Source organism: Oncorhynchus masou, chromosome 31 (assembly GCF_036934945.1).
Source record: "Oncorhynchus masou masou isolate Uvic2021 chromosome 31, UVic_Omas_1.1, whole genome shotgun sequence".
In the NCBI taxonomy this organism is placed as follows: Eukaryota; Metazoa; Chordata; class Actinopteri; order Salmoniformes; family Salmonidae; genus Oncorhynchus; species Oncorhynchus masou.
In genome coordinates, this window is record NC_088242.1 from 30,492,851 (window position 1) to 30,506,540 (window position 13,690).

General features: G+C 43.7%; 1 protein-coding gene across 2 annotated transcripts; it reads left to right on the forward strand.

Annotated features, from left to right (window-relative positions):
- The first annotated feature begins 7,194 nt into the window (after positions 1 to 7,194).
- LOC135523793 (tudor and KH domain-containing protein-like) lies at positions 7,195 to 13,686 on the forward strand. 2 transcript variants are annotated; one of them, XR_010452871.1, is made up of 5 exons: positions 7,195 to 7,660; positions 7,852 to 8,095; positions 8,201 to 8,311; positions 10,937 to 10,975; positions 11,296 to 13,686. XR_010452871.1 is itself a non-coding variant. In XM_064950703.1 (4 exons), the coding sequence occupies exons 1-2, from the start codon at positions 7,506 to 7,508 to the stop codon at positions 7,943 to 7,945; spliced, it is 249 nt and encodes an 82-aa protein (XP_064806775.1). In that variant the 5' UTR covers positions 7,195 to 7,505; the 3' UTR covers positions 7,946 to 8,311; positions 10,937 to 10,975; positions 11,296 to 13,686. The 2 variants fall into 2 exon arrangements, 1 of the variants encoding a protein (XP_064806775.1); XM_064950703.1 differs by having other exon boundaries at positions 7,852 to 8,311.
- Positions 13,687 to 13,690: the final 4 nt, after the last annotated feature.

Genomic DNA, 13,690 nt, shown 5'->3' on the forward strand with positions numbered 1-13,690 from the left:
GGCTTGTCTCAGACCATCACGTAAGTGAAGAAGACAGATGTGGAAGTCCTGGGCTGGCGTGTTTACATGCGGTCTGTAGCCGGTTGGACGTACTGCCAAATGCTCTAAAATGACGTCGGAGGCGTCTTATGGTAGCGAAATGAACATTAAATTCTCTGGCAACAGCTCTGGTGGACATTCCTGCTGTCAGCATGCCAATTGCATGCTCCCTCAAAACTTGAAACATCGTTGACATTGTGTTGTGTGACAAAACTGCACATTTTAGAGTGGCCTTTTATTGCCCCCAGCACAAGGTGCACCTTTGTAGTGATCATGCCATTTAAATGGCTTCATGATATGCCACACCTGTCAGGAGGATGGATTTAATACCTAAATCTACCTTCATTTGGCAGCTGGCGGGTGTTAATTTTATGCCCTGGTCAACTCTAGCCTTTAGCTCAGTGAGGATGTTGTCTGTAGTCCATGGCTTTTGGTTGGAATATGTGCATACGGTCACTGTGGGGAAGTCATTGCACTTATTAATGAAGCCAGTGACTGATGTGGTGGACTCCTCAATACTATCGGATGAATCCCGTAAAATATTCCAGTCTGTGCAAGCAAAATAGTGCTGTAGCTTAGCATCCACTTCATCGGACAACTTCTGAATTGAGCATGTCATTGTTACTTCCTGTTTGAGTGGTTGCTTGTAAGCAGGAATCAGGAGGATAGAGTTCTGGTGGTCAGATTTGCCAAATGGAGGATGAGGGACAAATATGTCTCTCTTTGTGGAGTAAAGGTGATCTAGAGATTTTTCCCCTCTGGTTGCACAGGTGACATACTGGTAAAAATGAAATAAAACGGATTTCAGTTTTCCTGCATTAATATCACCGGCTCTGTCTCTGGATGAGCATTTTCTAGTTGGCTTATGGCCCAACATAGTTTGTTTATTGTGGTCTTAGTGCCAGCATTGTTTTGTTGTGGTAAATAGATGTCTACAAAAAATATAGATGAAAACTCTTGGTAAATGGTATGGTCTATACTGCTCTATGCCACTACGCAAATGTGATGATATGCATGCAATGCTTTATTATAAAGGTTATTATTTTGAAAAAATGATGCATTCCGGTACCTCAGAGCTCCTCAGGTCAACCCCTGTTGTGCAATTTTTTTGTTCCGGCATCTCCAGGTTTACAAATGAAGCACTGTGAAGACCCTTGTTTTATACTAATAAAATTGCTCAGAGAAAGATTTTGTTTACCAACTAACCAAGATGGAGGGGGCATTGTTGGGGCTGTGTTTCTGGACCTAAGGAAGGCTTTTGATACTGTTAACCATGAGATTCTTATCACATAATTGTCCAAGTTAAACTTTTCCCCCGATGCCTTGTGACGGATGAAATCATACCTTGAAGGCAGAACTCAGTGTGTCAGAGTGAGCAATGAGCTGTCGCCCACTCTTATGATGTGGGCGTGCCTCAAGGGTCAATACTTAGGGGCTCCCGGGTGGTGCAGTGGTTAAGGGTGTTGTACTGCAGCGCCAGCTGTGCCACCAGAGACTCTGGGTTCGCACCCAGGCTCTGTCGTAACCAACCGCGACCGATCGTAACCAACCGCGACCGATCGTAACCAACCGCGACCGACACATTGGTGCGGCTGGCTTCCGGGTTGGATGGCGCTGTGTTAAGAAGCAGTGCGGCTTGGTTGGGTTATGTTTCGGAGGACGCATGACTTTCGACCTTCGTCTCGCCCGAGCCCGTATGGGAGTTGTAGCGAGATAGTAGCTAGTAGATAGTAGCTACTAACAATTGGATACCACGAAATTGGGGAGATAAAGGGGGTAAAATAAAATACTGGGGCCCCTTCTGTTCAGCCTGTACATTAATGATCTGTCTGTACTGGGTCTGAAGTTCAAATGTATGCAGATGATACAGTGATATATGTGCAAAGAGCAAACAACAAGCTGCACAATAATTCACTACTGTAATGGTCCAGAATTACAAAGTGGCTCAGTGACTCGTGTTTGCATCTCAATGTGAAAAAAACTGTCTGCATGTTTTTCACAAAGAGGGCAACAGATGCTACTGAGCCAGGTGTCTATGTGTCAGGGGAGCAGCTCCAGGTGGTATCTGATTTTAAGTACCTTGGCATCATACTTGATTCGAACCTCTCATTTAAAAAGCATGTGAAAAAGGTCATTCAAATAACCAAATTAAACCTAGCTAATTTCCGGTTTATATAAAATTGTTTGACTACAGAGGTAGTAAAACTGTACTTAAAATCTATGATACTCTCCCACTTAACATACTGCTTGACTAGTTGGGGCCAAGCTTGCTGTACAACATTTAAACCTATTCAGTCTGTCTACAAACAGGCTCTCAAAGTGCTTGATAGGAAGCCCAATAGCAATCATCACTGTTACATCCTCAGAAAGCATGAGCTCCTGAGTTGGGAAAATCTTGTGCAATACACCGACGCATGTCTTATATTCAAGATCCTAAATGGCCTGGCTCCTCCACTCAGTATTTTTGTTAAACAGAAATCCAAACATATGGCAGCAGATGCACAAGGTCTGCCATGAGAGGTGACTGTATAGTTACTGTATAGTTTTTGTTCTGTTGCTCTGTGTAATGGCATTCATAGGAATAAGGTGAGGACCAAGGTGCAGCGTGGTACGTGTTCATATTCATTATTTGAAACAATCAATGACAACGAAAGATAGCTGTCCCTGATTGAGAAACATACCCGGTCGAAACATAGAAATACAAAAACCTAGACATACAAACATAGAATGCCCACCCAAATCGCACCCTGACCAAACAAAAATAGAAACATACAAAGCAATCTACAGTCAGGGCGTGACAGTACCCCCCCAAAGGTGCGGACTCTGAACCTATAGGGGAGGGTCTGGGTGGGCATTACTCAGAGGTGGATGCTCTGGAGAGAGACGTGGACCCTGCTCCACCTTTGGCTCGGCCCACTTAGGTGATGCCTCTAGAGCTGGGACCCTCCCGCCAACTGAGGGGCGCCTCTGGACTGAGGGGCTGCGACTCTGGCGTCTCTGGTCTGTGGGGCTGCGACTCTGGCCGCTCCGGAGTGAAGGGCGACTCTGGCCGCTCCGGAGTGAAGGGCGACTCTGGCCGCTCCGGAGTGAAGGGCGACTCTGGCCGCTCCGGAGTGAAGGGCGACTCTGGCCGCTCCGGAGTGAAGGGCGACTCTGGCCGCTCCGGAGTGAAGGGAGACTCTGGCCGCTCCGGACTGGAAGGAGACTCTGGCCGCTCCGGACTGGAAGGAGACTCTTGCAGAGCCGGACTGGAGGGAGAACCTGGAGGGAGGAGATGGAGAGACAGCCCGGTCCTTGGAGGAGGCACAGGATAGACCAGGCCGTGGAGGCGCACTGGAGGTCTCGAACTAAGGGCCTGCACAACCCGTCCTGACCTGATCCTCACCCTAGCCCGGCAGATGCGGGGAGCTGGAATGTAGAGCACCGGGCTCAGAGCACATATTGGAAAGCTGTAGCTCTGAGCTGGCACAGGACGTGCAGGGCTAGGGAGGTGCACAGGAGGCCTGGTGCGTGGGGCTGGCACAGTCTTCACCAGATGGCTAGCACGCACCTCAGGACGAGTATCGAGAGCTGACTCAGGTGACATCAAATCGCGGATACGCTCCGTCGGGTGGATGTCGTGCCTCAAGCACCAACACAGCAGCGCTCTCATTGCTCTCTCCTCCAATCTCCCCATAATCTCCTTCACAGTCTCGGCTTCGCTTCCTTTGCTCACCTCCAATTTCCCCCCATAGCCCGGGGCCTGACCAGTCCCATGATCGCCACGGTAAGCACGGGGAGTGGGCTCAGGTCTCCAACCTGCCACACTCCCCGTGTGCCACACTCCCCGTGTGCCTCCCCCCCAAAAAAATATTGGGGCTGCCTCTCGGGCTTCCTTGCCAGCCGTGTTCCCTCGTATCTCCGGTTCCCTTCTCCTGCTGTTTCCGCCTGTTCCCATGTCCAGTCCTCTTCTCCATGCTGCTTGGTACTTTTGGTGGTGGGTAGTTCTGTAGCGGCATTCATAGGAAGAAGGTGAGGACCAAGGTGCAGCGTGCTACGTGTTCATATTATTTATTTGAAACTGAACACTAAATATAAAATAACAAAAGGAATAACCGAAACAGTTCTGACAGGTGATACAAACGCTCAACAGAAAACAACTACCCACAAACCATAGTGGGAAAACAGGCTGCCTAAGTATGATTCCCAATCAGAGACAACGAAAGACAGCTGTCCTGATTGAGAACCATACCCGGCCGAAACATAGAAATACAAAAACCTAGACATACAAACATAGAATGCCGACCCAAATCACACCCTGACCAAACAAAAATAGAAACATACAAAGCAATCTACGGTCAGTGAGTGGCACTCTGTCTGTATGCTATGTCTTGCTTGTCCTATGTTGCTCTGCGTGTGCTCCTGCTCAACGATTGTCTGTATTGTAATTGTTTTTAATAACCTGCCCAGGGACTGCGGTTGAAAATTAGCCGGCTGGCTAAAACCGGCACTTTTACTGAAACGTTGATTAATGTGCACTGTCCCTGTAAAAATAAAATAAATAAACTTAAACGAAACTCAAAATTATTGACAACCCCAAATATTCGTATAAATAAAGTAGTCCAAAGTTTAGATGTGTTTTAGCAGTTTCTTGGCTGTTTTTAAGATTATTTTGTGCCCAATAGAAATGCCTGGCTACCCAAACTCCTTGCTCTGGCCAAACGCTAAGCCACAGACGTTAGTTTCTTCTAACGAGTCTGGTTCTGAGTACCTCCCCTACGATGAGTCTGGTTCTGAGTACCTCCCCTATGATGAGTCTGGCTCTGAGTCTAATGAGTCTGGTTCTGAGTACCTCCCCTACGATGAGTCTGGCTCTGAGTCTAACGAGTCTGGTTCTGAGTACCTCCCCTACGATGAGTCTGGCTCTGAGTCTAATGAGTCTGGTTCTGAGTACCTCCCCTACGATGAGTCTGGCTCTGAGTCTAATGAGTCTGGTTCTGAGTACCTCCCCTACGATGAGTCTGGTTCTGAGTACCTCCCCTACGATGAGTCTGGCTCTGAGTACCTCCCCTACGATGAGTCTGGCTCTGAGTCTAATGAGTCTGGTTCTGAGTACCTCCCCTACGATGAGTCTGGCTCTGAGTACCTCCCCTACGATGAGTCTGGCTCTGAGTCTAATGAGTCTGGTTCTGAGTACCTCCCCTACGATGAGTCTGGTTCTGAGTACCTCCCCTACGATGAGTCTGGCTCTGAGTCTAATGAGTCTGGTTCTGAGTACCTCCCCTACGATGAGTCTGGCTCTGAGTCTAATGAGTCTGGTTCTGAGTACCTCCCCTACGATTTCTAGAATGGAAATACATTCTAGACCATCAGATTGGTCCCAGAAACCGATTGGTTGGGCCAGAGTCAGAACACACGTGGGTTTAGCGACATTTTGAAAAGATCATACCCCCAAGACATGCTAACCTCTCATCATTACCAATAACAGGAGAGGTTAGCATGTCTTGGGGGTATGATCATTGACCCTGTGGTGGTTAATTTCTTTACTATCAAATGAGGAGAGACAAACTTATTGCACAAGTCAGAGTTATACTTAAACTAAATATTTAATCACTTATTAACAAGGGAGCAGGTCAATACAACGCACACATATAAAGTGAATCGATTGAGTGCGCTGCGATAATGATGACTGGTCATGGCTGGTCGACAATTCACGCTCAGATGATTCGTTGAGAGCACCGAGACAAAAGTACAAGGGTCTTTTATAGCCAAGATTCACCCCTTTCAACCTACATGACCAGCAACATATATATAGAACGAGTCACAAGGTTAAGATCTGGATGAACGATACCTATAATACATAGCAGACAGCATCTGCTGTGTCAACAGTTTTCATTGTATAGACCAGAGTCTGGCCCTCCGACTCCAAACTGGAACCATCTCTCCCTGGTACCATATAGAACAGAAACATGAACTCATGCTCTGGAATGCTCTTTAGGTTTGATCACCCAAACGGCATCATACATCTCCTCTGTCAGTGTCATCTCCCAGAGGCCCATCCTCAGTAGAACACACACACAATAGTTAACAGAATACTCTATTCTGTTGCATAACACAACCATTTGATGCAATAAAAGTATTATAACATAGTCTTGCAGATTTGCTATCTCAACCCTCTATAACTTTCTAATTTCTCAATATTCACGATTCATTCAGGATTATCTGTAAATTTGTAGAGTCAGAAGCTTGATGTAGTCATTACATACTAAGAATATGGAATGAAATCGACATTTTTGACTACTTTATTTATAAGAATCTTTAGGGGTGTCAATCATTAATCACCCCTATAAAAAATACTTAAAACAATCTCTTTTTCTGAGCAATTGTACTAGTATAAAATAATATAATATGCCCTTTTTTTGCTTACAATATGCTGTAGCTTAGTATTAGATTGTATACAGTCATTATTGTTCTAATTCACCAATGGTGTCAATACTGTAGGAACCCACTGTATGTATAGGAGCATCTGGGTGTGTGGACCCTACTCTGTTACTACAGAGTTCAGAGGTAACTGAAATCAAACCCACACAGGAGCTGAAGTCAGAGGAGGCTCCACGATCTTTCAGGGTGAAGGAAGAGGGGCTGGTCCAGGCTAATGGCAGCAGGAGAGGAGTTACAACTGGCTAGAGAGGCACGAGAGGAGGAGATGGAGGAGGATGAAATCGTCTCACCTGGCTCCCTATCAGAGATTTTCAAATTCTAAAGTAGGTTGAGAAGTTCTGAAAATGTGGCATTTTGAAAAGTTGTACCCATTTGAAATTGGCTGTACAATACTGAGATTAATACAGGTGCGCTGTCATTGACACTAAACATTTTGTCAAAAATCATTGACTACGGAATGAGTTTTCCTTTTCTCTGCACCACAATGCAATGGTGTGCATGTTGATATTTTCGCTCAAATATATCTCCCTTTCTCTTGTCCTGTCCAGACCTGAGCTTCCAGACAGATGAGTCAACGATGTGTTAACGTCAGAGAACCCCCACCACTTCTGGATCCAGATTCTGGGGCTGGACACACTTATTGACGAGATTAGCCGCTTCTACAGCAAAGGAACCTGGCAGGTCAGTCATACCTTGCTTGTGTTCTATAGACACCAAACAGACAAATGGATTGAAACAGGGAGGAACTATTTGGTATTTTCCTATAAATGCGCTAATTTTTGTTTTTTTGTTGCTAAATATTTTCTGTTGCTAAATGTTGTGTGTTGCTAAATATTTTATTTTGCTAAATGTTTTCCGTTGTCTGCCCTCATGAACATGACTTTCTAGATTCCATCTACAATGAACCACTGAAATAGAATGGTGTCTAGAGCTGACTCTATTATTTTATTCTCAATCACAGAGAAACACAATATGTTTCTATAGTGTTGAACTTTAGTATTGAGCCCTATGTGTGACGGCTCCAGGACCAGCGAGTGGAGATCTTCATGGTGGGGGACATTGCGGCTGCTCAGTACCCGGACTATAGCACCTGGAACAGGGCAAGGCTCCTGGGGGTGATGGGCTCTGGCTTGGTGGACCTCCACAATGTCGACTTTGGAGACAATATTGAACAACCCAGGGACAGTCTACAAAGTATGAGGTGACAAGTCAGGGTTATGAGGTTAGGGCTCTGAAATATATAATTTTGTTTCCAAGAAAGAGCTGGACAATACATTCCAGCACTCCTCGTTGTATTGCATACGTAATAAATAATAGATGAAAGCTGTTACTCTAATAGCTGTTAGCTATTTGGCTAATGGTTTGTCTTTTCTTCTCTCATGCCCCTTTTAGGAGTGACTTCCTCAGCCTACCATTCCAGGTCATCGAGTGCAGCTTAGCTGGAGTCAACCCAGTGGAGACCCCTGTGGAGAGAAGTCCTGGATGACTTTGACCGTCTGACATATGTTGCCGAGTGGAGACCCCTGCTGGCCAAACTGTGCAGCTACACCCACTCTGGCTCAGTGTACTGTATAGCTCTACGACAACACAGAGGGCAAGATCAGTACTAACCTGGACTGGGGTGGGAAATGACACTGTATGTCTCGCCTATCTCTCTCTCTCTGGAAGATGCCTTGTCATTTGTCTCTTATCGTGATCTCCCCCTTTGTGTGTGACTGGTTTCTCGTTCTCTCCCTGTCAGATTGTGGATCTAGGAGAGGAGGTGGTGAGTCTTGTCCATGCTGTGCCTAGCCAGGATAATTGGAACGGTAGGGGTGACAGGGACGACCCCGGATCACCACAGAGGATGTTGGTAAGAGCACAAGGCAGAGGAGAGGGAAAATAAATTAGAGCGATTTAGAGATACAACCGCAAAGTATGTAACTATATCAGGGTTTCCGTTAGCTGTTAATAGACGGCTTTTGAATGATATATTTTGTTTGTTGAAAAAACAATAAATAAAATTAGGTTTGTGCAGATTTATACAATATTACGACGTTCAGAATGAGACTGATATGAGGTAATAATAATTAATGGATGACTAATACGATAACGATATGTTCTGATATTCTTGAGTTTATTTTGGGAAACGGTAACTCATTAAACAAACTTTTTTCTGTGGTGCCCCAAGATTGCTAATGAGTTAATTGTTACGTGCTTAATTTAACCGTCGTATTAATTAAGCATAGTTAATTGATTTGATAAAATAATCGCCATCACATTAATGATATTCACATTATGTACAAAATAAGTTGCAGATAACGCGTAAAACGGCAGCCATCTCAATCGGCGCCAAAATCAGACCATATCCGTGGAGGCAATTATTTTATATAAACTTTCTTTCATTTTCCAGTAGCCAAACTCACAATCCTAGTCATATTAGCAACCCATGCTAGTTATTGAATATTAGGTCTCCCCTCTTTCAAATTTCTGAAAGGATATTTTCATCGTGGTCACATGATATCCGTCACATTAAACCGCTCACATGAATGGTGTGCTTTCAAAAGTGGTATTTTCCTGCTAATTTAATTATTGTGTGCGTTGCTGCCCTTATAATGTCATTAAATAATACACCGAACAAGAATATAAACACAACATGCAACTATTTCTAATATTTTTATGAGTTACAGTTCATATAAGGAAATCAGTCAGTTGAAATATAGTCATTAGCCCCTAGTCTATGGATTTCATATGAATACAGATATGCTTCTGTTGGCCACAGATACCTTAAAAAAAGGTTGGGGCATGGATCAGAAAACCAGTCAGTATCTGGTGTGACCACCATTTGCCTCATGCAGTGCGACACATCTCCTTCGCATAGAGTTGATCAAGCTGTTGATTGCGGCCTGTGGAATGTTGTCCCACTCCTCTTCAATGGCTGTGCGAAGTTGCTGGATATTGGCGGGAATACGCTGTCATACACGTCGATCCAGAACATCCCAAACATGCTCAGTGGGTGACATGTCTGGTGAGATTGCAGGCCAATAACTGGGATATTTTCATCTTTGCGACATGGGGTCATGCATTATCATGCTGAAACATGAGGTGATGGTGGCGGATAAATGGCACGACGATGGGCCTCAGGATCTGTTCACGGTATCTCTGTGCATTCAAATTGCCATTGAAAAAATGCAGTTGTGTTCGTTGTCCGTAGTTTATTGCTACCCATACCATAACCCCACCACCCCCATGGGACACTGTTCACAGCGTTGACATCAGCAAACCGCTCACCCACACAATGACGCCATACACGTTATCTGCCATCTGCCTGGTGCAGTTGAACCTGGGATTCATCTGTGAAGAGCACACTTCTCCAGCGTGCCAGTGGCCATCGAAGGTAGGAATTTGCCCACTGAAGTAGGTTACGACGCAGGAACTGCACTCAGGTCAAGACCCTGGTGAGGACGACGAGCACGCAGATGAGCTTCCCTGAGACGGTTTCTGACAGTTTGTACAGAACTTCTTCAATTGTGCAAACCCACAGTTTCATCAGCTGTCCAGGTGGCTGGTCTCAGACGATCCCGCAGGTGAAGATGCCTGCAGTCAGCATGCCAATTGCACACGCCCTCAACTTGAGACATCTGTGGCATTGTGTTGTGTGACAAAACTACACTTTTAAAAGGGCCTTATATTGTCCCCAGCACAAGGTATACCTGTGTAATGATCTTACTGTTTAATCAGCTTCTTGATATGCCACACCTGTCAGGTGAATGAATTGTCTTGGCAAAGGAGAAATGCTCACTAACAGGGATATAAACAAATTTGTTCCCAAAATTTTAGAGAAACAAGGTTTTTGTGTGTGTGAAACATTTCTGGGGTCTTTTATGTCAGCTCATGAAACATGGCACACGCTTTACATGTTGCGTATATATTTTTGTTCAGTATAGTTTATCAACATTTTTAAGCTAAACGTTCTGATCAGTTGCATCAGACATTGCTTTTTAACTTTTTTTTAATGTAACCGAGGCCTACTGGTTGAATGAATTTGGGATTTATTGTCCCACAACTGTCCCAGAGTCTGTTTGGAATACAATATTAGAATTGGTCAACTTTTGGACTATGAGGGGTAGTGGATTGAAAGGCTAGTTATTTTGCAGTTCGTTGCTCGTCTTGTTGGCTGAGGAAAAGTCCATGTGGACAGTTATCGTAACATCTTCAAAGTGCGCAACAGGATTCGGTAAGGAGGACCGCACATCGTTGCATCCTCAACTTGCATGTTCTGTTAAGATGAATTACCATAAACTAAATGTGATTTCTGTCATTCTGAGCACCATGGGTAGATGCACTAATCAGGTTACACACACAATGCCTATGGGTCCGGTACATTTTCCAAATGTCTGGGAAATTAAAATGCTGCCGGTCAAATGTCTGGCGCCACATTTTCCTAACAGAAACCCTGAACTATATATGACTTAAAATTGTGTCTGTGTTCCGTTAGGATGATGTGATGGGAGCCTGTCCTTCATCAGCTTATCAGGTGGGTTTACACTGAGAAGGGTCACATTCAGTAGCTAAGAAATTGACTAAATGTTTTGAAATGGATGAATGTATTATGTTCTACCTGAATGTGTGAAATCACTTAATTTCATTTTTCGGGTTTCAATGCATTTTCCACATTTATGCTTTATTGAACATTTCATTCATATTAAACACAGTTGTCCCCAGGTGTTTTCTCTCTTTCGCTGTCTGAACAACTCCTTTTGGTGGGCACATGTCTTGATTAAAGTACAGGCCTTCATAATGGAGAGTGGGTGTCAGAACTGGCCACAACATCATCTCTGTTCCCATTGTCTTCAGGTTCTTTGAGGCCTCTGGAGCTGCAGCGGGCTGATGTTGAAGACAACCCCTCCTCTCCCCAGACCACCAGGTCTCAGGCCAGCGCTTTCACACGCTCAACCGAACCACCAACCTCTACAGCATCTTTGTGTCCCAGCTGCCGCTCACACACACTTACTTGAATGTATTATTGTTTTATTTTTTGGAATAGTAAATCATACAATCTACTTGGAGTGAAGCCGCCTCAACATCTACATCACATTCACTCATCTAACAGACTCCCGTCCAGAGCGACACACAGAAGCAACCAGGGTCAACGCCCTGCTCAAGGGCACGTCGACAGATCTCTCACAAGATCAAAATCGGGGACCCGAACCAGTGACCTATCAGCCACTGGGCCAAGCTCCCAACCGCCAGGCCACCAGCCCTCCAAAATGAAATCATTCCATTCCCCACCCCACCCCCAAGACCGCCCCCCCCCAAGCCCCCATCACCCAATGCACCAACAACCAAAAAAATAAACAAAAGAGAAAAAGACAAAGACAAAGAAAAACAAAAGACATGAAGGACAACAAAAATCACAACAGCAAGGCCAACTAAATATGTTTGAGTGCATGTATGGCACTATTTACCTGTGTGTGTGTCCATGTATGTGCACACGTGTGCATTTGAATGCGAGTGTGTGTATATGCATGTGTACAAACACATGCACGGTATCAGCCTCAGGCAAACCGGTATGAGCTGTAAAAACGCTGCCCCTCAATTTCATTCAAATATACTTTTTGTTATGTTTTATTTTGACTTTATTGAATTTTTTTGATACTTTTTTCTTTGACAGTCATTCTATCCCCGCCCAGCAACTCCTCTCCCTCTTGTCTCCAATTCCACATCCCAACCCTTAGCCCCTCCCACCTATCTCTGTTGGCCACCCTCTTTGGATTTCTACGCACCATAAACGTCTTTCAACTATGCTGTGATGTTTAATATACAATTTCAATCTATCTAATTGAATAGAATCCACAGATTGCAAGTTGAAGATAAATACTTTTACTAAGAATATTAGTATATTATTAATTGACTGACCCAGTCTCTCCAGATCTCCTAACAGTACTATTTCTAGGGTCAGTTTTAGATCAATGCTATGGATTTCCAGAGGTTCCTGAACCTGAGACCAGAAACAGGCTACCTGAGGGAAGTACCAAAATAAATGGTCTATTGATTCTGCATCCTCACAACATTATCTGCAGAGCTTCGATGATTGAATGCCCCAAATATTCAACTTTTTGTTGGTGGCAAGAATTCTATATAATCATTTTTGCTGAAATTCTTGAATCTTGCTTCGTTTTATATATCAACTCATACACCCTGTACCATGGAATTGGTACATCAAAAATCCATTTTGCAATCGGTATGGCACAGCTGTCAACATCCTGGTCCTCAAATGAAACTGGTATACCTTTTAAGAATATTTTTATTCCTCTGCCATTTTTGATCCTTTATATTGGGCAGACAGACCAGTTCCCTACTTCCTCCCGCTGCCACCTGCCTCCTCCATTTTTGGGGTAATGCTGTAATCAATTGGTTTTAATCTTGGATTGAGCAGACCTTCCCATACAATTCTGCTAACTCCATGAAAGACAACTCTACCATTCCAATTTACAATATAATTTAAAATCAAAATACTCTTTTCAAACATCTTGACCATAAATACAGGTATTTTATTAACCAGGTTTTATCAATAGGTGCCCTTCTTTACGAGGTATTGGAAAACCTCCCTGGTTTTTGTGGTTGAATCTGTGTTTGAAATTCACTGCTCAACAGAGGGACCTTACAGATAATTGTATTTTGTGGGGTACAGAGATGAGGTCGTCGTTCAAAAGTCATGTTAACCACTATTATTGCACACAGAGTGAGTCCATTCAACTTATGTGACTTGTTAAGGAACTTTTTACTCATGAACTTATTTAGGCTTGACATAACAATGGGGTTGAATACGACATTTCAGCTTTTCATTTTCTATTAATTTGTATATAGGCTAGTGACACAAAATCTAAATGTAATCCATTTTAAATTCAGGCTGTAACACAACAAAAATTTAGAAAAAGTCTCGGGGTGTGAATACTTTCTGAAGCCACTGTAGGTAATTGTGGCTAATGTTTGGATTGTGTTGTTTGGTTTTCACTTATTTTCTATCTGTATGGAAATGCAAAATGTACGCCTCTGTAATATTGTGCTTCAGATGTTTATGTTGTGAGAAAGAATTAAGAGTTAAGGTTTTTCTGATTTTATTTCAAAGTACACTACAAAGTCATTTTAAATTGAATCTTGAATTGGAACCTTTTGCCAGTTTACTTTGATCCTTTTACTTTTACGATCAAAGATTGTGGTAATTTAACTGTAAGGAGGGTAATTCATT

What these genes read in the sequence shown, in the direction of transcription:
- LOC135523793 (XM_064950703.1), top strand. Translation starts at nt 7,506, where the DNA reads ATGGTGGGGGACATTGCGGCTGCTCAGTACCCGGACTATAGCACCTGG. An exon ending in GACAGTCTACAAAGTATGAG is followed by an intron (nt 7,661 to 7,851) that starts GTGACAAGTCAG and finishes TGCCCCTTTTAG; the next exon opens with GAGTGACTTCCTCAGCCTAC.